Source organism: Mycteria americana, chromosome 8, assembly GCF_035582795.1.
Source record: "Mycteria americana isolate JAX WOST 10 ecotype Jacksonville Zoo and Gardens chromosome 8, USCA_MyAme_1.0, whole genome shotgun sequence".
Taxonomy (NCBI): domain Eukaryota; kingdom Metazoa; phylum Chordata; class Aves; order Ciconiiformes; family Ciconiidae; genus Mycteria; species Mycteria americana.
In genome coordinates, this window is record NC_134372.1 from 28,580,569 (window position 1) to 28,608,528 (window position 27,960).

The following is a 27,960-nucleotide window of genomic DNA, read 5'->3' on the forward strand; positions in this document are numbered from 1 at the left end:
CTCACCAAAGCCCCTTTTACTTGCAGGATGTTGTCCAGGTCTCTTTCAGCCTTCAGCTGAAGCAATCTTGAACATGGTTATAGGACCACTCAGTGCCACACACAACCCCTAGCTATATTGGCTGGGAGCCCCAGCAGGCAGTTTGCTAATGGTGAGACACATGGTATTGGGGTGCTTGGCAAGCCATCCCTTTGCTTCCTGTCCAAAAGGTTGACAAAATTTACGCTACAACATTTCTGGTAGAAAAAGTAATTAGGAAATTGTTGTCAAGTCAGTCAAATATCCCTGTATGCCATTAAAACTTGAACATTGCAAAATGGAGATTAATTCTCTCCCAAAATAGCTATTAACATGCACAGGTTGAAATCAGCCCCTGCGTTTGTTGCCTGTTCAGTATCTAGAACCACACGTGTTCTCATATCCCAGTAACGCAAAAGGCATGAGGGCAAGACAGCAGCAGTGCAGAATGGCATGTGCACAGGGAGCAATAAGAGTAACCACCAACATTCCTCCCATTTCATTTCAAAGATAGGCAGCTATATTAAAGACAAAAGCTTATACTATAACATGCTCCCTGGGCTTTCACACTGATTTAATTGTAGCTCAAAACATTTAAAGCTAACCATTTTTTAATGCCCCTCACTTCAATGGGACTCAAGTTTCCCACTAAACCAACAGTAATATCCACCCACATCCAATTCATCCACACTTGGACTTCTCTGGTCAGCTTCCTTACTTCTCCTGGTGAACTTCATATGGGATCATTTTGAATGCAACTGGCTAAAAACTCATGTGTCGATCACAAAAATCTCTGCTACCAAAATATACCTGTTGCCAATCCCAGCTGCTCCTGCAAAAGCTTCAGCGGAGCTCCAGGATTTGCAGAGCTGTGTACATCTGAGACACCGACCCAAGAGTTTAAACTTTGTTAAGCATAAAGGAGTCTCTGCAGCACACAGAGCTCATTTGCATGGTATAAACACATATGCCACACCAGACAACGTTATGGACTGACAGCAGTGTGTCACATGTGTGGTGTATCATAAGCACATTTTCAACATTTAACATGCATTCAAAAAACAAAAACCCCTAAAATTTCCAAGCTGTATGTTCAGCAAGCATTAAATCAAAGTTTTGTTCTCCACTTCCTCTTCTTCTATAAAATTGCTCGTTCACCTCCCTACTGCAGATCTATGACTTCTTTCTCTGCATAGCCTATTAACTAATTAAGAATAATTTTCTAAATATAAGCCAATTTAAAATAAAATTAATTAGAACATAAAACCACAAAAATCAGTGAAAATGAAAATGTCAAAAACAAATAGAAATCAAAGAAATTTATTTCCATCAACAAAAATACAGAATACAAAATGATACTGGTCCCACCCTCTGAACGTACTAAAGACAGGCATGGGTTGCTGCAACCCTAAGCAAAAGCTTCTCTGCTAATTCATAAGGACCTCCATTTGCACCAGTCTTGCATTCGTGTCTCCTGATGTTCTGTAAGGGATCATTCCAGCAAACGTTATCAGTGCACGAGCTTGAGATCGAAGTTGCTAAAAACCAGAAAAATAAAGTACAGTTACTTTAGTATGAAAATCCTGACAACGAAAGCCGAGTTAGACGCGAGTTCAACACTTGCCTTTTCAAAAAAGCAAATGTAATCTTTATTTCTCAGAGCTGCTCTCTGGGTAATATATCTCTGCATTTGGAAGGAAATCCCATTATTTCCTTTTCCAACCATTAAAAGCATGTTGAGTTACTCTTTTGCGTAAAGAAATCCCATTTATTTTAAGTTACCCAAGAAAAAAAAACATATTCAACAATGCAGGGTATTGCTGTACTGCAGCAATCTTGTAATTTCTGCATGGAGTGGGCTTTCCCAGGGCAACAGGATTCTTTCCCACCTTGCAAAATATAAAGTTGACCCTGCTGAAATGCAGCATTAACATTCTCAAAGTGGAAGCACTAGAAACAAACCAGTGGTGCCACATGTAGCTGGAGGTCTCCAGCATCACCTACAACATACCGACATCCTTAAGGGCTCTTCGTTCCGTAACACAATGAAAGTAGATGTACCAAGTACATTCAGAGACCTTTGCCTAAAGTAACCAAACCCCTTCTTGCACACCAGAAGGCTATAGAACAGCTGAAGGAATTCAGGAATAATTTGTTTCATTTGTTAAAACCATTAGTAAATTAAAAGGAAAATCATTCCAATAACTGGTAGAGGTCAAGAGAATACAGAAAGCCTGAATCTTTATGGAAAACTGTGCAGACTGTTTTGATTGCTCACAGTGTTTTCTTCTTAAATATTAAGCATCTCTAAATTACTGTACTAGAAGGTCCCCACTGTTCAAATCTTCCTTTAATCTACTGACTGCAGGGAAAGCTGAAGCAGCTTTGGTTGCTGTGGGCACGTGGATGCTAAATCTGACAGCAGGAACTTACAAACTGAGAAGTGATCGAAGCCCATTACATGGCTGGGAACCGTTATAAACACCATCCCTAATGCCCATCTGGGCAATTCTACCCCTTTTTCAGGATGATGTTAAACCAGTCAGTTATTCAATGGCAACAGAGGAGCTTTGGAAGCTGATAATGGAAAAGCTGGGATGCTCATCTCTTTGTTTCAAGACACTGTCTAAATGCTACTGCTTCAGCTGTGCAAAAAACCTTCAACTTTACATATGGGGCAAGGAAAGTAAGTTTTCTTTAGCACTGAGATCACAGCCATTTAATTTTCTGTTTCTATTATCCTGTCTAAAGGAAAGCTGTGACTGTCTACAAAGCCCAGTGGCCTGGCTGAAATACAGAGCAGAGTTCCCATCTCGTGCTGTATTCCTGTCTGGCTGAGGATGGATGAATACCTGGAGCTGCAAACAGCACAGCCAGTGATGCAGTGGTAGGTACTCCTCCCTTCCTTAAGCACTGCAGCTGAGGAATGCCAGAAGGCAGTGCAGCACATCAGTGGGCCTCTGGAGTAAGCAGCAAAACTGAGACTGACCCAATTGCTAAAAGCTCCTGGGACAGTTTCCCTAGCTGTAAGTTACCACCTAGTTAACACCAATGCGTTGGCTACTTAACAAGGCAGCCTGAAAATTACTGGTTCAGTTCCAGTCACAGTCAACGCTTCTTCTAGTCTGCTTCCAAATCTGTTACACAGTGAGGTCGTGTAATTATGTCTGACCTGCTACTTTTCAGTGGAGGTCAAAAAAGGTGGTAGAGGAAAAAAAGCATGTCAAGGTTTCTGACTCTCTGGAATTAAAATATTAAGAGGCAAAAACTCTCACTGTGACTAAGAAAGGCTTCGGAGCAGTGTGAGTTACTGTTCCCTTTACCTTTTTGGTAGCAATGATACTAGAGCTGGTCTATTTTTAAAAATCAAAACAACATGACAGGTTGCAATACTTCAGGAAGAACAAACAGAGGTTTGCAGAGGTTAAGAGCAGCCTGGAGGTCTAGATGTTCTATTGGCTGTAATTACTTAATGAATGTTAGAGTCACTTGAGATTTAAAATAAGACCACAAATAAAACAAAAAAATAATTCCATTCCTTTCATGACCTAATTTTGCCACGGAGAAAACGCCCTTGGGCTGCTCCAGAGAGTTCGCCACCCCGGATCGGGGTGGGGAGCATATGACATTGCTGTCATGCACTCACGGCATCTGGGTGAGGGCTGTCACTGCAGCCATGGTTTCCGGCACTGCAGTCCAGGCTCACTGCAATCTCTGCCTCAAATCTGACAAAACAGACCAGGCCAAGTGAGACAGGAGTTTGCTCCCTCCTTCCCAAAATTAATTGATGTATATACATTAAAAACAAAAGACTCAAAACACAGCTTAAGTAAGTTCATTCTGAAAAACACAAAATGCCTAAAACACCAGCTCCGACTCCAAACCTGATCATTTCTAAATAAAGCCCATTTCATTTCCGAAGTGGGACAGGAGATGTTCTAGCAGAGAGCATTACTGGGTTCAGGGGGCTCCAGAGGTACTATTCCTCTCCATCCTGCCCGTGCTGCTGGGTCCACACTGTTCCTGCCAAAGCATCTCTACTCCCTACCCATTACAGCAGGATCCCACTTAGGGCAGTCAGCAGACCAGTGCTTGGCACCAGAGGGCAAATTCAAGAGCCATGTGTTCCTGCACGGGGGGACTCTGTTCCCTGCTACATGGAATAAGCCTCACACTTAAAAACAGCTACTATCTCGTGTTTTCAAATTCTTCTGATGAACAGAGGGATTTGAATCTGTCTGCTCTGATGGATATAGAGAAAACCCAGGGATTTCAAAGACCTATTCAAGGAAAGGTCATTTTTCTCTTGCACTGTCTACTGGGCAATGTGCTGGGATTGTGAAAGCTTCTGGAAGAGCCTGATTTCCCCTAAAACTTGCTTCCCCATGGAAAAAGGAAAAGCTGCCTTACTCCCAGAGTTCAAAAGAAAAGTTCAAAAGAAAAGTTCTTGCCAAGCACAGCCTGCAGAAGCTCGTATCTGCTGTCTCTGTTCAGGTGAACAGGGAGATTTTGCTGAAGAAACACCTGTATTGCACATCTGAAACACCCTCATTTCTTCCTGCCACTAAAACCCCCTGAGTTGCTTCCCAGACAGGGTACCTGAAGCGATCTAGATTCCCCGCTACCACAGTCTTGGAGGAAATACTTCAGGGTAAGAAAAAAGGGGAACACAGGCTAAAGCTGTTCTTACCCTACCTTCCATGTGCCCATGCCTGGTATTATTCTGCACATGCAAATCTTTAGGCAGCTGGGAGCTACAGGGCTGTAGATCTTTTCTCTCTAGCTAATCCTACATTAGCAGATTTATGCTCCCTTCTGACATTACAGTCACATAGCTTATCACCTCCCTGACTGCAGAGACAGCAGGCACTTGTCCCCTCTGATGTTTAAGCACAGCTTTTATTGTGCATGGCAGCTAGAGATCCATGACTCGGAAACCCCGTGTCTTCACCACCACTGATACCCTGCTGCCATGAGATCCCACCACAAGGCCAGAAGCTTGATTAACAAAACTTGAAGCCTGAAAAAAGAAAGCTTTCAAGGGTTTTTAGCAAGGTACATTATCAGCTGATCACCACAACTGTAACAGCACGAGAGTGCAGAGCACATTTATGAAACACGCTCACACTGAGCATGCTGGTAACAGGCATGCTGCTGATATGATATAATGTCATGGTAGCTTCCTTCTACACAAATTCCTGCCAGCAAAGCTGCTGATCCCATCACCAATCAGCCCAACAATCTTTGGTAGGCCACAGTCATGGGATTCATACTGAGATGACACCTGACAGCATTACACCCCTATGGAGACGGTAAATGCTTCTACATAAGGCACAAGACTGAAATCACAAAACCAAAATAAATGGCTCACTTGGACAGCAAGGACCTAAGGCTGTTTGCTCAGTGCCAACCTTGTGAACACACAGAGCAGGTAACAAATTGTGTTAGCCTGGGACGACTTCACACATGCAAAATTTAAGGTGGGAGAAGCCCAAGCAGCATGCATCCTTCTTCAATGCTGCCGATCTAGAGTACAAATGCAGTTGTAAGGCAGAATCCCGTAGCTCGCACACAGACAGTACCCCAAAGACAAAAGCTGTATCATTACTTGAGCCTTTCATTTTCTGATGTAATTTAAAAACGCTGCTAAGACTTTTACCAATATTGCAATTTACAGATCAAAGGCACTTTTGCAGATGACTAAAGCCTGGAATAAAGCTGGCTGTGGCCCAAGTTGGTTTTCATTCTCAAAAGGAGTTGATGTTTATTTCCTAATCTGTAAGATGGGATGATTGGTTTGGCCTTGGTTTTCAAGTGCCTGTGGCAGCTACAAGACCAAACCCAACAACAGCTAAGCTGAGAACCCTTCTGCTCAACACAGCATGCTGACAGGCGAGTGCCCGCAAATCTGGCTGTGCCCTTTAAGTGGTGCCTATTTTGAGGCTCACTGAAGGAGTAGGCTCCTATCAGTGGGTGGGGGAAATGCTTCAGCACCAACTCTAGCAGCAAAGTCAGCCATTTAAACCAGGCAGCCAGACCAAGCACCACCACACCTGGAAGCTGCCCACTCTGCTGCAGAGGCAGCAGAACAACACTGGCAAACTGCTACAGCCATTCACCAAATGAATGTACTTGAGCATCTTGGTGTGTTGCCCAAGGACACTTTGAAAATGTCAGCCCACATTACTACAGAAGCAAACCAAGGAGAGGAGTCAAGGAAGGCCTTTCCACCAGAAACCAGTTTTGCATGAACAGGGCACTAACTCAAATGAAAGGAGTGGAAATCAGTTTACTGAAAAACAACAGCTCAGTTGTCAAGGCAGCAACACCAACCATCCTAGAGACACTGCACTGTCCATATCTGTTAACTATTTAAGATCCCACCAAGAAGCAAATGGAACACTTGTTTTCTCTTGCTAGGAGGTGGATATATAGCGTAACATATTTTAATTGGCTCAATGCCATTTAGAGCAATATCCTTTCTTTACACAAAGCTGAAGTTATGAGAAACTAGTGTCAAGACTCTAAATAACCGAGCAAGTCAAAAGCAAAGACCACTAGAGATTCGCAGTTATTTGAAGCCCAATCCCTTGAAATCAGGGGAAAAAGGAAGTAGGAAAACTTGTCAGACAGTGAGGGTTATAATCTTACCGAATCTCTGTCTTCCATTACCCGCTGGGGTCTGGCAGGAGTGGCTGGGCTTGTGCCTTTCATCCTCTTATACTGGGTGAATAAAATATTCATGGTTGCAAGCAGGACCTCAGATAAATTGTGCCTGATCTACACAAAGAAGGGAAGGGGGGGAAAAAAAAAAAAGACATATTGCAATGAAGAGCAGATTGACAGAATCATTACCCTTGCTATACATCAGAAAACCAAGCAATGATAACTATGGTTGGTATTTACTCATATAACAGTCATACATTTAACAGTTACCTCTGCTGTGACTGCACCACCTGGCAAAAAAAGTTACCCAGAGTTTTGAGACAGACATACATAATGGCTGCACCTTCATGTTTGATAGCAACAGTTCAGATAAAACCCAAAACGCCTGAATACGAGGAACTCCAAAGCACCCAAATACCTGCAAAAGCTGTCTAAAAGAGAAGTAGCACCCTCCAGTTAAAACAGTTCAAGAGCAATAATAGCCTTCCATTATGCTTCATATGCTAATACCCAAACGCATGAGTTCCTCCAATTTGGAGGTAAGGAAACACAAGACCCTAAAAATGCTTGGTGACCATTAAGATCACAGAAGAACTAAGCCAGCAGTACAGTTGAAAGTTTTCAATATTCTGAATTCTTGAATCAAACTTGGTAAGTTCAGAGAGATTCAGATCTGCAGATGCCTTCTGCAAAATGGAGACAGGATTTCTGGGTAGGGAATTCTAGTGCTCCAAAGAGCAGCACTAAGGAGAAAAAGTTGCAAGCCAAGAGTCTACTTGTACGAATGCAAAATAATTCCATCCTATTTCCCTGTTAAAGAGTAAGAATGATGACATGACAAAGTTTTAAGATCCTTTTAACAAATCAAAAGGCTTTTAGAAGCTAAAACCAAGAGACATTACTTACTTCATCGCTGAAATTCCGGAAGGCAGCAACTCTCTCCTCTACACAATCTTGGCTAAGAGGTACAAGCTTTAAGCGTTCAATAATCTTCAAAAAGAAAAGCAGGAATCAGGGTAGATAATCAATGTTCTATGTACCATATACTAATAAAGTACATTTTTGAAGTATTAATGAAATGCCCCTGATTCCATTCAAGAGAAATCATTTCATTGTCATTTATTGGTTTATCTCCTCACTTTGTTGAGTAGCAGGAATATTTGGTTCAATGTCTACAAAATAGCTCCAGAAAGATCTTCCTGATTATCAAGCAACAAGGAAGAAATAAATTTTTAAATTCCTATAGCATTGCAGCACCTTCTAACCCATTAAAAATATTTTTTTGTTTTAAGTGATGTTATTTGAGACATTCTGGGCTTTCAAGGGCATTAGGAAGGCTGCACTTCAAACAGAACTCTTGAAACTTACATCAAAGGCCCTGTCAATGTGACCGGCGTGATATTCATCAAAAAACGTGATTAAGTCTAGCAGAAGGTAGAACGTGGAGTCAACGGATTTCTTTGCACTTATCCCCTGAGCTTTGTACCTGAAAGAAATTGTTTTACAATTTTATTGTGCAAAATGGCAACCATTTATAAATGCGCTCTTGCAATTCTTGGAAGTGGAGATATCAAGCACAAGGACAGAAGGCATCTAACTAAGGACAGCTTTAACTTTCCTTAACCAGGGGGCAGAATTGTCACAGGTTGTGACCTATTTTAAAACACTTTTATTCACTTCTAGTTTTCCATCAAATCCAGAATTTGTTTCCTTTTAAATGTTTACACTTCCTGTATTCATGGGGGAAACATTGACAGGAACCAGAGACCTGCAAGGCAAGCGCTGTACAAGCATGTTTAACGCACTGTTTTAAAGCAGACAATTCCCCAGCACAACTGCCTGCTTCAGGCAAGAAGTTAAGACTTAAAGATGATTCTGCATGCTCTCTCTAGCTACACTTGCTAGGAGATGAATTGGAAGGCTGTCTGCTCTCACTCCTAACAGCACAAGGTCAGAAAAGAGCTCCTTCCTCAAGGTAGTAGTAAGAGCGGTCAAGTGCATGGTACACACCATGCACTGTGCTGCTGCAGAGGAGGTGGCCAGATAGCCTCTTGGACTTTTCTGTTGGGTGTCTCCCTGTTCCAAAAACATCACAAGAACGCACAGGAGGAAAGCTGCATTGCTACGGTACTGTCTGCAGTAGGGTACATAAAGAAAAGCCCTGTATTACATTTAATCGGCAAGAAGATGAGCTAATCAGAACCGGTCTGGCTTTGTAATCATGAAGGTTTGCAGCTGTAAAGTGGTATTATTGAACAGTAATATTTCGTGCTCTCATACAGATCAAAGCAAGTAGCAAAACAAAGCCCATTACGGCCTTTGCTGAAGCTTAAACTCAAGCCATAGGTTTAATTCTCCTTAATGTCTGCTACCAAATGAGTCTCTCAAGAAGTCAATACAGCACCGATTTTCACTCAGTCTGTAGCCTGACTAAATGACAGAAAGGCTGACTGAAGGAGTGACTGGCAAATGCCACTTGTCAAAAGAAGAAAGGCAAAGGCCTCTGACAAATCAATACATTTCTGTATTTGTCTTCCCAATTTCGAAGTGCCAGCAAGAGTGCTTGGTTTATTTTTATTCTCTGCCCACCAGAGTGGTTGAGGAAAAGCAGTAAGACATTTCTCACAGGTATCCTCATTTTGCTCTAGTAAAATATAGGAATTGTCCATGGCAGTCACTGTGACAAGGTGCACCAAAAGAAGATGATTTTTAAAATCCCAAAGCTATTTTGCAATTACAACCTTTCAGAAGCAGGTTATTCCTAACTTCTAGCTGCTAATGAATCTTGAGGACTGATACCTCTCAAACACATATCCTAATTAGCACACCAACACTGCAGGTGACATTCCTTTTGGTCACTTCCATTTCTCCCTCTTTCCTAAACACCACATGGCACTTTCCTAATGTAACAGGCTGTGGAAATGAGGTCCACTCATTTCATTAGCCACATACATACCTCAGCTTAAATGTTCTCTTTTCAGCTTTCATTAAAGCAGCAGTGAAATAAAGTTTTCAGACAGCTACTGAACTCACAGCTCTGCTCTTAAAACTCAGAATTACTGGGTTTGTAGCTCTCTCTTAATACTATTTCAAACAAGTGAATTGTGTGCAATGATTCTGCAACTGTTATGATATTTCATTAAAAATCATCTAAAACATACAATTCATTATATTTATTGCTCCTTAATAGACTCTGTCTCCAGTTGGCAATCCTGCAATTCCCTTTTCCTGATTCACCTACAGATAAAGCTTCTTGCCAAATTTACCTGACCTGCCCCTGAAGATTACATTTCTGGTTTTAGTACTGCAAGCCATCACGAGCAGGACAGGGTAAATCCTGACCTCTTCTCTGTCTTCCTGAATACATTGCTGTGGATGCCACAGTCCAGCCAGCAGAAACAAAGTCTGGACTGAACTGACAGTCCCAGGTCAGGTCCAGGTGAATTACCCAGTCCTGCCCCCTTGTCTTACCTCTCAGCAATGGAATGGGCCATGTTCTTCAGCCGCTCTTTGTTCGACTGGGGAGTGCCGATCTGGGGAACGACGGGACTGAGGAGCTTGTTCATCAGTTCTAAAACTTTGTCAGGGTTCTGTTGGTATGTAAGTTACACACAAAGAAAAGGAGCATGATGGGACTTAGTGTTTTAATCTCATTGAAAAAGCAGAAAGGTCTCATGCAGTGGTGCCTAGTGCAAGCTCAGAGATGCTTCCCTCCCATAAAGAGTCAGGATCCTATTAGCTACGAGCAATATAATGCTGCTGGCTCATGTGAAAAAGTATTTTCCCCTAATTTTCCTCTAAAACAGTGGCTATGGTTGTACCCACTTTTATTTCAAATATATTTCAAAAGGCAACAAGAGTAGTCACTAGAAAGCCCACCTATTTTAGACTTCAATTCAACATCTATGAAATTGGAAGAGCACATTCAAGGTAAATAACTTCACTAGCCAGAATAAAATCATGCATAGAGCAATCTCTTCAAAAGACCACATTAATCAAGAACCAGGATGTCTTAAATCAGAATGGGTTGGAGCACAATCCATCTGGGTTTGCTCACTGAAACCCCTCTCCGTGCAGCCAATGGCTCTGTTTTAACAGCAGCAGAAATAACCTGCTTGAATAAGGGCAGTTCAATCTCTAAGATGAAATTTAACCTCCTAATCACAGGGAGAATATTTGGAAAAAAATGGTGAACAAGGTACATATTTAAGGCAACACACAGAAGATATTTACCTTTGCAAGGTCATAGAGTTTTGCAGCTTCTTCAAACAATCCTTTATTTTCTGCTGCAGAAGCCACTTTGTTAATAATGGGTTTTGTGTCACTTGTAAACTTGTCTATCACTCCAGGCTAAAGAGGTGAGACAAAAACGAAAGGAAAGAAGAGAAATCAGAATGCTTAAAAACTCCTGAATATTCTGTCAAGGCAATGAATATTTTACATGTTGGATTATGATCAGAATGGCCTGTACATTTCCATGGGAACACGCAAAAGGGACACGTTAAAAATAGAAAGAGCTCTTGTGAGAGAGACTTTCTCCGAAAGAGAGTCAGCACTGAGACATCTGTGGTTTCCAATTCATTCAAAATGACCCAGATAACAGGTCAAATTCTAAATTATTTTAATTGCTGATGACACATTACAGAGGAGAAGAAAACGCAAAAGACTTCAGCATATAATGTGCAGGGTTTCCAGGGATGCTGTTTGTGTATATTAGCATGACAAGTTGCAAGTGAAATCTTACATGGATAAATGAAAGGGCGACAAGAATTTTAAAAGAAACGATAAACACAAGTAGAATAAGAGAGGAAAGAGTCAAGGATATCTGGAAAGGATTTTACTGTAGTTGAGGATGTAAAAATAAGACTATATCATCTAGAAGAATTTATTTTAAAACTAAGATTGCTGGTTTCATACCAAAGAAACACAAGAATACAGTTACATTTAAAAGGAATTGAGTAAAGTCAATAAAACAGGATTCACCACTAATGGTATAATCTAAAAACTATCTGTCTTACAAAGAACTGTAAAATGAAAAAATATTTGTAAAGATTACTGAGTTACCTTGCTTTGGTGGGTGCAATCTCACTGCATTTAAACTGACAGAACAAAAATATCTAAAAGAAAACCCTGCCAGAAATAACTTTTTTTTTCGACAGTAGCAATGATTGCAGCATGAGCCCTCATCTTAAAATTAAGATTTAAGCAATTCTGGAGTCTGCTTTACACAAAAAGCTTCCAAAGTTGCCACAGTGAACAGAAAAACTTAACTGATGATCTAAAATTTTAATCGTTTGCATGCACCCTCCTCTTTTCAGGTGAAACCTTAAGGTTTCCTTTCTCTTCTGACTGTGTAAGCTTACATTTTACTTTTAGATTACTGCTTTTATAGCAGAAGTAAGATCCATCACAACTAAAAATGGCTGATCTTTGATCCAATACTTACCCTCATCTATATGGAGTGGACAGATAGTTGTGGCTATGCCTGTGGTCTGTTAGCTCTTACTCCCTTAGTTATGAGAATTTTTAATGGGCTGCAATACATTTCTCCTCTGAGGTGAATGAGGATGATGACATAGAGACAGTTTTCACGTGCACACCTCAGTTAACAGAACAATCTCACACCCACTTACAAGCAAGCCATTTTTACTAATTGCTCTTTACTAATGTGTACTAAATTCCATTTCCTACTGTAAAGATGAAATTCTGACCTTACTGAAGTTACCTGATGCCATTTGTTTCTTTAGTTACATTGGCTGTCTACAGGCAGATAGTTTGCCCTGTGGTTCCTGACCTGCCTTCTATTAGGGCAGGTCATAGATTATTCTGTAAGAGGATCTCGTACTTGGAGAACTTCTATGTATTCAAACACAGGAATAATTTGGCTAGTGAAAAATAAAGAAAAGCAAGATAGCCTCATGACTTTGGAAATCACATATAGTTTGTACTTTTAATGTAAAAAACAAACATAAATTGTCAACTCACCTTCCTACTACCATCGTTTTCCAGCTTTCCAAGAATCATATCAAACTATATCCACACAGATGTAAAGTAAGAAAAAGGAAACAAAATTGAGAGATGAATTGCACGTATTTCACAACCTATTTACTAAGTACAAAGATGCAGTCACAGATGAATGAAAAACAGTGTCAGAATTATTTGTATATAAATAACAGGCAAAGACATGTTTAAATATCTTAAACACATGGTCATTGCGATATCTCCCGTCATCTAGGTCTGCATCAGGCAGAAAAAGTAAACAACTGTTTAAGACTCCTGCCTAATAAAGATTTCAATGAAGAAATGAATTTCAGTTGAAGTGAGGAAGGCAAAACATGGCCAAACATACCTCTCTGCTTTCAATTACCAGTTCACTAATGCAACGCAAGAACATATTCTCTCCTTGGCTGTCCTTCTCATTCCTACAAAAGAAAGGGAAGAAGGAAGGTAGTCCTGTTTCTGAGGACTTCCCAGATAAGAATAATTAAGCAGTAATAACTAGCAGAAAATCTAGAGACATATACTAGCTCCTACCTGAGAAAGTAAAAATACTGCAGAGCTTCCCTTGGATCCGTTGATTCAAACTTACGGGTGTAAAGCATCAAAAGCCGCACAAAATTTAGACGCCTGACGCCAGGAGGGTCACCAGCTTCATGGCTTACTGCAATGTCAGAAACAACACAATCTGAGAATCTAACGGCAGGAAACGTTGCTCTGATCTTCATCTCAAATTAGTTAGAGCCATGATCCAGAGTTCTAATGCAACTAAACCAATTAACTTCAGGAGATTGTTCTGATAAATGCTGCTTGTTTGATCAATTACATAGACCTTCAGTGTCTACAGGGTACTCTAAGGGCTCAGAAAATATTCCTTTATTGCAAAGTAAATGTGCAGGACCTACATAGCTGTGCACTCTGCCCAGAAGATTTCAGGAGCAATTTTAACTCAAACAGGACCAATGCAACATGAACAGCATGACAACGCAAGCGCTCTGTCCGGAAGAGAAAAGCAATTGCAGCTTCAAACTGTGCTGTCAAGAACAATACTTGGAAGTAGAGGAAAGGCTGCTGGTTCACTGCAAAATGTGATTCACCTGAAAAGAAAACAGAACACACAGAGCATAAGTGAAAATTATTTTGCAATCAGAGATCACTGACAGTGGATGCTTCCTGTCACACTGCATCACTATTGCTTATTCAGTGCCAACAGAAATAAACACTCTAGACAAAACTGAATACCTAATCACACATCAGTGGCTTATCTATAACTGTTCCACTACAAATATATCACAAGAGACCACAGCAGAAAGACATATTCAGGAAGTGAAAGAGAATAAGCAGTTACTCAAAGAAGTTCCTTTGTTCTTTTCAGACAACGAACCATCAACTCTGATAGCTTGCAATAGATTCTCTAAAGACCACAACTTCTTGTCTTCATTTATACTTATGCCAAGTGGTACAAATAATGTTAAAAACCTGGATTTTCCTACTCTGACACCAATGGTAGCTTGTTGTATTTCTCTTCCACACATTTTTATCTGGGTGTGAGTGATGCTACAAACTAGAAGGCTGTGGAGAATCAAATTCTGTATGTTTTGGATGGTCCAAGTGACCTAATTTTGATTGATTAGAAGATGATTACGGGAAAAGGTGTTCTCTTGGGCTGTGGATGTTCCTAAAACTTTCTGAAGTGGCAGGAACTGTGATTTGGGTCCCCAGAAAATTACTTGAAATAGTAATTTAAGGGAAACAATGAACAACAGATGCACACAGAGAAAAGCCTTGGAAATACATGCCTACATTAGGTAAGGATTGTTTTTCTGTTCCGTATTCCAAAAGTTGGATGTCTTGCTAAAAGACCTTAACATGTTTATGGTGAGAGAAAGCACAAATAGCAGCAGTGTTGTTCACAGATGAATATTCACTCTCTGGATTGCTGGGAACACACAGGATTTATTCATCATGTCTTACTGAAGTCTGCCATACTCTAGGGAAGCAGCCTGTCCATGAACACCCTAAAGATGCCTGTCACTAGTGGAGAGCTATAGGGTTTTATGTGGAGTCTGAGGTTTGTGTAATAACGATTGGAAAGTGCCCTAAGCAGAAAAGCAGAGCCCCAAGTAACACATCTCTTTGTGGTTTCTTACCATAGTCTTCTAGCAGCTGCTTCTGGAACTGTGATAATGTTAGTCGGTCTTGTGGAGAACTTGTGCCATTGTCATCAAAACACACTTGGTTCAGCTAAAAAACACATCCGAAAAAAGAAGCACAGATATTTCAACTTCACCTTGCACAAGGGATGCACTCAGAAGATATTCATTCCATCTGAAGCCCCTCCTAAGATTTGACCAACTGACTAGAAACTACTTCTAGTCACATCATCAGGTCCATCTATTGCTGGGAAGCAAAGATCTCTAATGTAGCAACAGCAGAAATCCATGCAGATATAACCCAGGGGTCCTTTTGTATCTGTCCATGCCATCAAACTCCGATGCTGGGACTCTGAATACTCACTAAGCAATAATTAAAAGCAATATGTTTCTACCCAGTCTTAACAAATACATCATTCTACTCCCTCTTTCTGATAAAGGAGAGGAATGGGTACTGACCAGTATCTGTCATGCCCCCACCAAAACTGTAAGGACTTTGGGCTATAGAGACATTGACAGCATCGTCTTCTGCCAGCTGACACCAACGTTTCAGCCATAATCCATCCAGAAAGGAAAATTCAAAGGATCCTCACTGTAGCAAGCTAACACTACTTGTAAAAACATCTGACAAAGATCAGTGTCAAATGAAGAACATGACATTTCCAAAGACAAGTATCCCCAAATTAACACTTGATAGTACAGAGGGTAACAGAGTAGCCCTGGGACTCAGGTTCCCAGTCCTTCACTGTCTGCAAGGTCAAGTTACATGCCTTACATTGACGCAAAACACCAGACCTTGAAGTAGGGAGATTAGCAGTGCAGTGCAGAAATGCAATACCATTTAGACCTGTTCTTAAAAAACAGAAAAACCAAACAACAACACAACCCCAACACTACACTTACTTTTAGCCAAAGATAATCTTCTGTTTTATCAGCAACTTCACTCTGGTTATCTGTAATGTCACAACGGCCAATAATACAATAAACAGCTCTTTTGTACGGGTCAGTATTATTTCTCAGAGCTCGTCTGTAATGAAGACGCAGTTTATTTTCGGTGGCGGGAGATAGTCTAAGGAAAAAAAAAAAAGATTGAAGGAAAAGACATGAAACTCATCTTTCCCTGTATGAGGAAACCTGGATTCAAATCAATGTAAATAGGTGCATATTCACAGCAAAGGCATAATGACAGTAAGCCCTGGCCAGTATTTCTTGCACTTTCTATTTACATCTGTAGGTAAAAATTTTGCACACGTATAATTAAAGTTACGGAGTATCATCTTCAAATACCCATTGCAGGAAAAAAAAAAAAATTAATCAGATGACAGGGTCTTTAGGGGTGCATTAATATTGTGGTAGATGAGCTATTTTTGTCTGACTCTGCCATTTCATCATTTCAGAAAAAGACAGCTGCAAAGTCTTTGGAACTCTTTGGGTTACTAACTAACAAGCGAGCAGGTCATTGTACCATGAAGTCTTTTAGGAGAGGCACTTTCATCTTTATCATTAAATACTGTCATAATGTTCTTTGTCATTCTATTTCTTGTACCCTCTTGTAGAGAATTTTACAGAATTGAATCCATAAAGTGTTCTCCTAGACTAAGACATTGTTTGTCAAATCTGTAGGCAGAGTACCTTTTCATAGCTGTAAAAAACCAAAATAAATCAATTACACTGTATCTCATTAAAGTGTTTGTAATGAAAACAATGACAGCACCTTCACTAAGGTTTCTGGAACAATCTTATTATAATGAGCACTCCTAGATATTCTCTACAAACCAGGTTAATTTATGGTGTTAATGGTGTACACTACTCGGTAAACGGCACTTTGATTCTTTTACCTCTCAGTTTTTGTTTTATTGGGGTTTTTTTGTTGTTGTTTATTTAAGACATGCAAACTGGTATGTTCTTGCTCACATTTTCACACCTGAAGAGCCCAAATGCATTCAACATATTGCAGGATGAGGGCTTTCCCTATATGAATGAAATTGTCATAAGCTGAGGTGGGATATTACAGGTTCATGTCCTGGCACTTACCTGGGCCCTCTGGTTTCCCCCAATTTCAGCCAGTAGCTTAGCACAGTGCCATTCCCTTGAAGGGAGCACAGCTATAAAGCAACAGCTGACCGTGTGCTTGTTTGAAATTCATTGCAAGTGGAAAGATAAACAAGATAACCTAAAACACCACAGCAGACTTCAGAGCACACCTTAAGATGCACTAACTCAACTGCCTGCAACCACATAATCAGTAGTTTGGCCAGTGGCCTCTGTCAAGTGATGCATAGCAAAAACTGGAAGAGGAGAATAAGCACAAGAAAGATGTGAGAGTGAATGCCTCTAAAGGCCTCTAACAAACACTACTTGCTTTTCTTGTGTGGCATTCTTATGAAAACAGGTGTAGTAAAAAGCACTCCCCAAAGGAAATTCAACTAAAATAAGCAGTGGGGGAAATAAAAAGACTCAGGATTCATGACAGCAGACTAAATCTGATCTATTATATGCAGTATCCTACCATTACACAGGGCAGATCCTATGGTAAAAAAGCAAAACTATACACTACTGTCTTATTTTTGAAATGTAAATTTTTGCCTATTTTCAACCAACTCTTTCTCTATGGAGATTTCTAGACTTCAAAGCCACAAAGTAAAATATGCAAACTTCTTACATGTAATTTAGGTAGGTAATATAAACAACAGGCAGCCATCACCACCAGAGGAGACCTGAGCTTCTTACGTTTCTACCAAGCCACTGGTTATTTCACTGCCCCACAGCAATTCCCACCCCTCACAAAGATCTTTCCTAGTTCCCAATTACCTTTTATCTTTACTGTGCATGTACTCCTGGAACCAGGTTTTAAACTCTCCCAGCTGGTGCTGTGCCCGTTTCACCACATGCATGGCTGCAGCCAAATCTCCACAGCGCATGCAGTAGTAAATCAGTGCCCAGACAGGATGGCCTTCCACCTCGCCATCCTGAAAATAAAGTAAAAAATAATTAATTTTTTTAATAAAGCAACATATTTAAATTAATTTTCTTTATCATTTGCCTCATTTATTATTTCTGTCCTTATATCCACACACTGATTTTGGTAAAAAAAATCTGTTTGTGTTACAGAAGCCAGAGGTCATGATGTTTAAGTCCTGTGCAAGCTGTGCACATCCTAGCAGCAAAGGATGGGACGCTCTTCTGCTTGCCTAGATTTCAGTTCTGAGTGAGGTTCTGACAATCCCAGAACTAGCACACAGATATTCTCCCCACCCAGGAGGTGGATTTGGATTAGACCACTGAGGTATTAAAAACATTTGTACTGAAAAAGACAGATACCAAACTAATCACAGATCTCAGCAGGTAAGGAAATGACAGCTAGACTCAGCTACGTGGTCTCCAATGTTATAATTTATTATTATTTCATTTAACTTTTAGCTTTAATTTTTCAACCCAGCCTGCCTGTTTATCTGGTAATTTTGTAGGTGCACTGCTATGCACTTTCTACTATGTACAGGTGAGCAGGATTTTATTCAGATTCCTAAGTAAAAGGCTGGGGCTACAATTCAGATTAATTAATTACATATTTAGTCATAAACAACTGGTGTCACCATCTTATAATAAGTGCAAAAAAAAAAGAGAAAAAGCAAAACAGGGAGATTAAGTTACTGCTTTTTTGAAACATCATAACGTATTCTAATACTTGCTTGTTGATCTCGAAAAAGACCACCAGAAGAGACCATAATTTCTAGAATTTAGAACTCAAACCACTGAGCTCCACCATGCTTCAGGACTAGCTCTGAAAGTGATTTTGTCTATCTTCCATTTTCCTAATGAAAAATTCTAGAAAAGGAATAGAAGCTTGCTGCCCTAAAAGCAGTTTAAACAATAGAAAAACCACCAGAGGCTGCACTAGTTTCCTGGCTGTGCTAGAACAAACAGATTTGTGTTATTATTTTAGCTCAGTCACTGAAAGTGATGGACATACCTGGAGACCAGGGACAGGTGCAGGGAGTTTGATGTTCAAGAAGCTGTGGACTAGTTGGTAGGTCCCTGGGACTCCACCCAGCTGAGCCTGGTGCAAGTTTCCAAAGACTGTCACAAAGGTGTAATTTTTGTAACTGAAAAACAACACAAATGAAACAAACGTGAACAGACTGAAATATACTTGCTAAAAAAAATCCGCTGCCTTTCAGACCCAACCAAATTAGCAAACTACCTTGATGTTCAAACATTATCATTACAACAAAATGAGGCAAAAACTTCCGTCGATTTAGGAAGATCCTCTCACTAGGTTCTCTTAGTACTAAGTTAAACTCAATTACATAACTGGCAAAAAGCCTTACCATCCTAATGCTTTAACTCTCAATCCTGTCACAAAAGAACAGTTAAACACCACAGATATGTTTGTCTCTCCTCCTTACCCTATGGACAAATACAAACTTGAGGGCCACAGACTTACCAGAAGGAAATCACAGAGAAAAAGGGAATTTAGAGAAAAACAACCGGTAAAGGCAGCTTTGAGAACACCTTCTAAAATAACCTATCAAAGCCTTTAATGAAGGTAGGTCAATTTAACGCATATTCATGTTTAGAAGCAGAAGTCTCGAAAGTCTGTACACTGTAAGAATACCTATATAAGCAGCAGCAATAAATTACATTTATTGAAGTTCTTTTGTCTCTGCAGCACTTGACAGACTCATGCACCACCAGACTATAAAACTGAAAGGCTACGCTAAACACAGGCAAGTATCAGTGTATCTTGACATTATGGCATTATGGCTGAGTTAAAGCCCATGCTCCTCAGGGCTTAAGATCACAGTTGCTCCAAAGCAACTAATGCAAGAACAGCTGTGAGCAGCATTACATCTCCTCACACGTGTGAGGGGCTGGTGAGGCATGGAAACACCTCAGTATTAGCCAATTCCTGCTAGGAAAGAAAACCTACAAAGCAAGGCACAGGGTTTGTTTTTTGTTTTTGTTGTGGGTTTTTGGGTTTTTTTTGTTTGTTTGTTTGTTGTTTTTTTTTTTTAAATCAAGCCAACTTCCACAATTGGGAGGGGTGGGGGGGACACGACTATATGTAACTAATTCCTAATTTCAGTTAGCAGTTAATGGCACTGTAAAAATTTAGCAAGCTGGATATTTGGCAAATCAGGTTAAAGAGTCACTGGCTCATCACACACTGCTGAAACCGAAGAACTGGAAACAGAAGATCCTTCTGATGTGTCAGTTCATCCACACACAGGCAGGCATGCCACCACCACCCCTGGGTGACAAGAAGTGCTGATGAGGTGTGGCAATCAACTGTCAGGGGCCAAGAAGAGGCTGTGCCAGGAGGCGAAAACCTCTCTTCCCAGTGTGCTGTATCACTGCGTGGCACTTTCTGTGCTCTGATAGCAGATCTGTGTCTGTAACAAATGCCCACGCGCCACACTGCAGCTATTGTTTGCTTTCCACTGCTGAACTAGCCTGCTGGCATTACATCAGCAGCTACTAGAGAACAGACACTGCAATATCCACTTGTGCAGTGAATAGGTAATACAGCCATCCAGGGATTCAGCTTTGGGCTTTCTCTCTACAACCATTCTGTCTGCTCCATAACCTGCAGTTCTCCAAGCATTTTCTTGGTCAAGGAGCTTAGGCCCCTGTACAGGCCCCCTGTATCGCATGCCGATACAGACAGTAAGCCACTTTCCAGAGTCTGAAAATCATTGCTAGATGTCTCAGTGTGAGCCTCTTCAAATTTTACAAAAACTTTTCAGTATAGAAATGGCATGATTAGAACCTGACTCATTGCACCAGATTTGTCCCTGCTGCTGTCCTCACTTCCTCCCAGCACTAGCTCCTGACAGTGATCAGCAAGCGAAAGGGAATATAGAAAAGGGGAATTTTTTTGCAGAGGGGAAATAGATCTCTTCCCACAAGTGAAAAATCTTCACTTATCACTATAACAGATATAGAATACTTAAGGACAACACAGAAGAAAGAATAAGAGGTCTCTGCGTCTTCTAAACAACCTCCCCATGGATTCAAGGCCTTTTTAACTAGAACAGTTTTTAACTAAAACAGTTTTATACTCAAGTGGCTGCTCTACACCCTGTAGAACAGAAAAGACAGGCAACAGACACTTCTGTGAGCAGCAAGAGGTAGCTGACTTGTTAATACGTTTGTGCGCATTACAAAGTCATTCTGGCTTATTATTAGGGAACTCTATTAAACTGTGCTACCCAGAACATTCACCTTACCTTTGTTCTAGGTAGTGCAGAGCCTGCCTCACGAACTCCATACGCACCTCCATGTTGGTCCGGACTTTCAAGACATCGGTAGCAGGAACCAGGGTAACATCGGTCATTTGTTTCACCATGGCCCACATCTCAGAGATGTTCTATAAACAAGCGATTCCATGCAACAGTGATTAATACGGAGATGAACAAGCAACACTGTTTTGAGCTGCACTGTGTTCTGATGCTTAGGAAAAGCATAAAACCACAAGAGTAATGTCAGTTTAGATTTGTAATGGAGATACTGAACGCAGTCATGAAGGTAAGCCACTTCTGTCATGCAGAATTCAAATTTCCCAGGCTTCTCTACATAATTCTTGCACAAGAAGATGGCTACAAATATTGTACCTGCAATCGTCACCCAGGATCAACAATGATTTCCAAAACTAGGCTGGGTACTTGGTGCTCAGCCTCCTTCCCCATTTCCAGCTGGTACATCCCACTCAATAACTTTCCATATAAGAAATTGCTCTGGCTGCCATTGGAAAGCTGTGCAATCAGCTGCGATGAAAAATGCCTAAAGGACGCTGATCACTTGGACAAAGACTCAGGTCTGAAAAAAAATGTTGAAAGCCATCCAGGTCTGCTCATGCATAAGGATGAGATCGTATCAGTATCTACAGGACTAGAGTATCCCTGCTGAAAGAGCAAAATCCTGAGAAGTAACAGCACCATTAGCTCCAGCTAGGGCAGGTGTTCAATCTCAGTGCTTCAAAAGCAGCAAGAACATTGAAACTCACCATGTTGTCCCTAGCAAAATGAACATGTTTAAAGCAAAGATGCACGTCTGTAATTCAGATCTTACTGAAGCATTTGCCCCTCAGCTTCTGAACAGCTTTTTGCTCTCCTCATTTGCAAAGTTTTTTCATGACTTGACCCTCCTGCAGTATTCTTCTCCAAGCATTTCTTGAAGGTGGCCAGGTTTCTGCATTTGTTTTTTTGGGGTGGATCAAGGCAATGCAATTAAAGGAGTGGGGGAAAAAAAAAGAAAAGCAGGCAGATCACTGGTTTAAAGTCAATTCTAGGGGCTTTATGCTTTGCTATGGGAGCCTACTTCAGCTCTAGCAGGGTCTGATTGAAGACCCTTCACCCACAGCTAAATACATTCAAAGGTTATTAGGAGGCCACATTTTGAAAACCAAACACAATAGAACCCATTAAAAATGAAAAGCAATTTTTTTCCTTGACAGCTCATCACTCATGATACGACACTGCAGTGAAAGCAGGTTCTTCTCTTCCTCAGTGTGTTAAGAAATTTTCACCACGACCAAGTTCATCACAGGTGGGCCCTGCTGTACTAGAGAAGATTCCAGTATTGACTCTGTTTTCTATGGAGCCATGCAATTTTTTTTTTGGCAATGCCAGTATTTTTCCACCAATGTCAGCAGGCTGTTAATCACAGCTGAAAACAGATTAAATACATTTCGTTATGTTAACTCACTGGCAGTACCTTATCATCCAGTTCTGCAACAGCAGCACAAAGGTCCACCAGGTTAGGCTGCAGATGTCCATTCACTATCTTCTCATTATAAATATAAATCTGAAACATATTGAAAGTAAGCAAGCTTAACAATACATATTACTCCCCTTCCGCCTCCCCAGCCACAGCAGCAAAATCTGAACCGGGCTTCAAGAACAAACAGTCCCCAGCAAGTCCCTTCTGCTTCCCTCCCACATTAGCCACTTCTAATCCAATGCAAGAGGAATGGGCATCAGCACCAACCACGAGTCCACAACACACCAAAGCCCCAGGCCTGCCTGAAGGTGAGCAGCAATCCAGCTGTTCAGTGCTTCTGCATGGCAAAGCACTGCACTGAATGCCCTGTTAGACTAGCTGCAGCTAATTGTTGGAGGACAAAGAGTCAGAAGAGACCTACAACTGGATGGCGGTGATATTCCCCTGCATGGCAGCCTCCTACCTGCTGACATGAAACAAACAGAATTTTGCTGGTTTGTGGCAGTATTCAGGGAAATCGGACACAGGGAAATGAGAACAGAAACCTGGCCCTTCAAAACCTGCCCTTAAACATATATACACATGCACACACCCATTTTGATTTAAATCTTGGTCTTAATTTACCTACTTCTACTACTGTTTATTCTACTCTTAGCCCAAAGACCTTCCAGCTACCTCTGAAAATAATAATTCTCAGTACTAGAAAGGCAGCGCTGTCATACTTTAAGTCCCTTCTTCTTGCATGCACTATTACTTCAACATGCCTAGCGTGCAAACAAGATGCAGAGCTCAGGATTGCAATCAGAATCTAACATCAGTGAAATCATGTATATGGACTTCACCGTGTTTCTGTGAAACACTTTGAACTAGACATGAAGAACAATTAATCATTTCAGTGTAATTAAAACACATTTCATGGCTGATGACAAACTGAAACAGCATGGACTGCCTGATCTCCAGGACTCCTAACTACCCACTGAAATCCACAGGAGCCCCATATCCAGTGCTGAAACCCAGATATTTTTGCACTCAAGCAGGCTGACGTTAAGGACAGCTCAGCCAGGCCAGTTTCTCCAGAGGGCTTGCCGGGAGCACACTGTGGCTGCACCAAGTGTTTTGGTGGCAGAAGCCTGGCCACAAATGCCGTGTTTCCACAGCACATCGCAAGCAGCCTGCACGCAGCCCATAAACCTCATGAGAGCCGACCTGCCCACCCACAGGGAAGACACTGTGACTCTGCAGCTACCCCCTGTACTAGCACTGCTAGAGGTTGAGCTTTCCATATCCACAAAAGGTCAGGGGGAACAATGCTGTCAGCCTCAAATTATGGATATAATTATGCCACAAGGAAGATCCTTAATACAGGAATATTACAGTAGAGATGGAACAAATTAGTGTACGTGAACAACCACTAAATCAAATGTACACTTTATCAGCACAACCACGTGCCTTATTTTGCAATTCATTTCTTCACAGTTACCATAAATGAACGCAGACATAGAAAAACAGATGCACACACTGCTATCTGGCTCAGCAAAGGCTGAGCCAATGCACACAATCACAGTAATTGTGTGCAAATTAGGCAACGCTTTGTCTATGTAGTTTTACATATTCCATTTTGAAAAATCAAGTCCTTTTCTTTCATTTTGTTTCCCACAGTGCTGGTAAACAGATAATCTCAAACAACAAAAGTAACAAATTGGCTCTGTAAAGGTTTATCAGTTTTCCCTGAAATTTTTCAGAGAGAGTCTAATGCTAACAGACATATTAATTCATAACTGATGCACTAAAGCTTCTCATAAGCGATGCCATTAAAATGGAATATAATTTGACAAACATCAGGGTTAAGACTTCAGCATGTTTCTTCCTACATGCACACATCAGAAATGTGATCTTCCACTTGTGAGAATAAAGGGAATGTAAAGTCTTCATTTGCATACTATTACACATTAACATGAATGCAAAAACCTTTTTTTTTTTTTTTTTTAAAGGTTAGAAGAGTTTCAATTTACTATACAAGCATAAATGACTTCTACAGTCATATATGGTGATCAGGATCTCCTTTTGACAAAAAAAAAAATCCTGTAGCAGACAGACAAGTACACTTCTAAAAAAAGTCAGGCTAAATTTCTGTATTTTCCAATTACATTTTAACCACAAGCAGATGTTTTCATGTTTTACCTGCCATATCTTCTTACAAACTACGCTCACAGATCTTTAATTTCCCCACCTCTGTCTCTGTAGAAAACAATGTTTGACTATGTTTTTTCATTTCCACTCACCTGCCGAGCATACGCCATCTCCACATTGTCCAACGAGCTGCGACCTGGAGGGCTCAACTCACCAACGTAGCTAGGCTGTTTAATGAGAAGCGTATAAGAAGGTATAAGGTATAAAATTACTGCAGTGCATTTTACCAATATATCTACTCCTAAAGTACAACAGCAAAACCACGTTCCTGACAGAACTAAGAACAGGGTTTTGAACTATCTACAGAGTAAAATGCATAGTCTCACTGCAATACCCTATTATCTTCCCAATATAGCTTAAACTTTCTAAAGTGACAGAAATCCCCCTTATTCACTGCACAAACCAACCATTACCTCTCTAGAATTAGGACATCAGCATCTCTCAACAGCATCTTATAATTTTAATTCTTTCCTTTTGTTTCTTGAAAGGTTGCTTATTGTCATGTTAGTATCTCCCTGTGAAGCATCTAGTCTGAAACTCCATCACAGCAAGGACACAGAATTTGATGGACCAGCTCAATGGATCCAGTCTAGCAAGGCTGACACTCCAGTTTTGTCCTAGCGCCACGACACAGACACAAAATGTGACTGCGGCATTCAATTATCTGCCAAAAAGTGCCCCATTGCTGGTCAGTTGTAGGAGGAAGGAGGACGCTGGCAATATACTGATCTGAAAAAATCATCTTCCTACCCACAGAGAGTATGTCAAGATTGCAGTATTTTCACTGTAGAGGGACAGCAGATGGAGTCACGGCATGGAAAATCTGTACTCTTTTATAGAACTTGAAATATAATACCGATGTAATATTCTAACACAAAGCTGACAAAGCTATCCTTGTAAGTGTTCACTACAGATCACGGCTATGTTTTCAGTATAGCCACTACTGAACATGGATGTTCACCACTCGCAGGGGAAGAGTACTCCTAATTAAGTACATATGTAATACTCCCCGATGTTTCCTGCTTCCTAAAAACGTAATTCTTCATTTCAGCATCAGCATTGCAAGCCTTGGCTTTGAAAAATAAAGTGCAATCATTTTAAAGACAGATCCCTTTGAGGTAAGCAGTCCTTTAATATCAGCTGCTTCATAAGCAGTGCTACAGCCACAATGGTCTGAAGATAAAAGCAAGACAAGCTCAGTATAGAAGTGTAGTAATTATTATGAAGCCAACTGACATAGTAGGAGCAAGCAAAGAGGAACAGACAAGCTTTCAGAAAAACAAGCACGTTTTCAGGTCTGAAACTGAAGCAACAGCCTTTGAAATTCAGACTTTGAACCCAAAAGCTCATCTGACTCTCCTAGGTATAGTTGGTCTGGTAACAGATGTCACCTCTCTGCACAAACGTTGCTCAGCTTACTTCAGGTGTCTAGCTTAGGTAGTTATAAGGATCTAAGATGGTTGTTTATTTCCACCAGGAGAGAGGATGCAAAGCACATAAGCTAAATGTAAGCAAAGACTGAGAAGGGGCCTTTTTGTGCTTTGGTTTGTTACCAGATAACTCAAGTCCATCTATATTCCTCTAAACTGGAATCAGTACTTTTTCCAAGAAAGAGCAGGTACATCTGCAGAGTTTTAAAATTAAGCTTTTTACCAAAGTCACTTACAACTAGCTGCACATCCTCATTAGCTGTTACACTGCACCTTAGCAATACCATCAAATAGCTTTACTTTTTCTTACATCAGTTACCCAGAATGTTAGTACGTTACTGTCTAGATAGGATCATCTTCAAGTATTGCTTAAGGACACGTTCTAGTCTTTTCCTGGAACAGTTCAGTTAAATGTGACCGACTTGCTGCCTGTACAAACAGACAACAAAGGCCAAATGTAATGGAAAAAAAATCATTGTTTTCACTTTCAGTTTCATCAGCTTTAGAGTTCAGCTTTGCTGACACCTGTCAGGCCGCAGCACAGCAGGACCAACATTCCTGCCATGACCTGGCTTGCATGGATTTCAGGAAAAGATTCAAGAAATGGGTAGCTTTTCTTCAGATGGTGTCTTCATTCAGTTTCTTGTTTCAAATGAGGACAAAATGGTGGCACAGCCTTCAAAAGAATCTCACTTTTTTGGGAACTGTATCCCAACTTTGAAATAATACAAACATATGAACTTCAGACACGTTACCAATCAGTCTAAGCACTGAACAGTATCTCAGTCATTCCCAAATGCTTATAATTTTAATTTGATATCAGTTTAACCCAGGTTATCTTCTATGGTGTAGGACCTCCCTTACACTCACAAACATATGTTCTTGCAAAGACAATTACAATGGCTATTCACTCTCCTAGTCCAGGAGTTTTGATCACAAAATTTTCGCAGTTGTAAATTTAAAGACCAATAAAATGACACAATTGCAATGGCCAAGAAGCTGTTCTGAGTTAGCTAGGAATTTATATGTGAAGATAAGGGCACTGACCTCTACTGAGAAATTATAAGAACTTTGTGATATTTGTGATTACTGCTTTCTGCGTAGCATACAACAGTTGATTACAAAATTTAAAAAAAAATTATGCTGTGTTTGTCCCTGATATAGTGAAATATAAATGAATGAAGGTATCAAAGATGAACCTGGACAATCCTTTAAAATTGCTGGAATTTGCACTATTACTGAGAAATTAATACAGTAATAAACTATTTAAATTATGTACAACCTGATAATAAATCAGGCAGATGCATTTAGACCTTAGGCAGTATAAAAATGCCTTACCAAAAACCCAAAAGAAATATCACTTTATCTTTTTGCAGCTGAACTTACACTAAAAATACTCTTCACAGTCACTCCTAATGGATACTGATATTCAGAAGCATTTGCATTTTTCTTTCACTGCCAAATCATCTGACACAAATTCCTTTAAACCCACCTAAAACCTGACAAATTCTTTGTTCTAAAGAACAAAGAAGCTGTTAAAGCAGGTTTCCTGGGTAACAGACATGATGGCAGAAATAGCGCTTTGCAGCCTTCCCCTATGCTGTGCCAAATAAATTGCAGAGTTATTTAAAGTAACACTAAATTATGGACATTGTCATTAATTACTGATGAGGTTTCATCTTCTAAAGCAAGTGAAGAAGGGTACATTGTGACTTAGTGTCACTTTTCAACCAGTGCCCAAACACCAGAAACATAAGGACTGGGGCTTTGTTTTGTGAATCTAG

The 27,960-nt window shown here is 40.5% G+C and overlaps 1 protein-coding gene across 4 annotated transcripts in view; it reads right to left on the reverse strand.

Moving 5' to 3' along the window:
* Positions 1-1,328: 1,328 nt before the first annotated feature.
* Positions 1,329-27,960, reverse strand: part of NUP93 (nucleoporin 93) — an 86,365-nt gene continuing 59,733 nt past the window's right edge. For all 4 annotated transcript variants that reach the window (XM_075510497.1, XM_075510499.1, XM_075510498.1 and 1 more), the window contains 17 exons: positions 24,839-24,913; positions 22,551-22,640; positions 21,065-21,204; positions 18,805-18,937; positions 17,646-17,803; positions 15,738-15,903; positions 14,832-14,925; positions 13,587-13,778; positions 13,219-13,345; positions 13,034-13,106; positions 12,670-12,714; positions 10,918-11,034; positions 10,156-10,274; positions 8,053-8,170; positions 7,591-7,674; positions 6,670-6,798; positions 1,329-1,556 (listed from right to left, as the gene is read on the reverse strand). In XM_075510497.1, the coding sequence (XP_075366612.1) occupies positions 1,446-1,556; positions 6,670-6,798; positions 7,591-7,674; positions 8,053-8,170; positions 10,156-10,274; positions 10,918-11,034; positions 12,670-12,714; positions 13,034-13,106; positions 13,219-13,345; positions 13,587-13,778; positions 14,832-14,925; positions 15,738-15,903; positions 17,646-17,803; positions 18,805-18,937; positions 21,065-21,204; positions 22,551-22,640; positions 24,839-24,913 (1,971 nt within the window). In that variant the 3' untranslated portion in view covers positions 1,329-1,445. The remainder of the gene's footprint in view (positions 1,557-6,669; positions 6,799-7,590; positions 7,675-8,052; positions 8,171-10,155; positions 10,275-10,917; positions 11,035-12,669; positions 12,715-13,033; positions 13,107-13,218; positions 13,346-13,586; positions 13,779-14,831; positions 14,926-15,737; positions 15,904-17,645; positions 17,804-18,804; positions 18,938-21,064; positions 21,205-22,550; positions 22,641-24,838; positions 24,914-27,960) is intronic.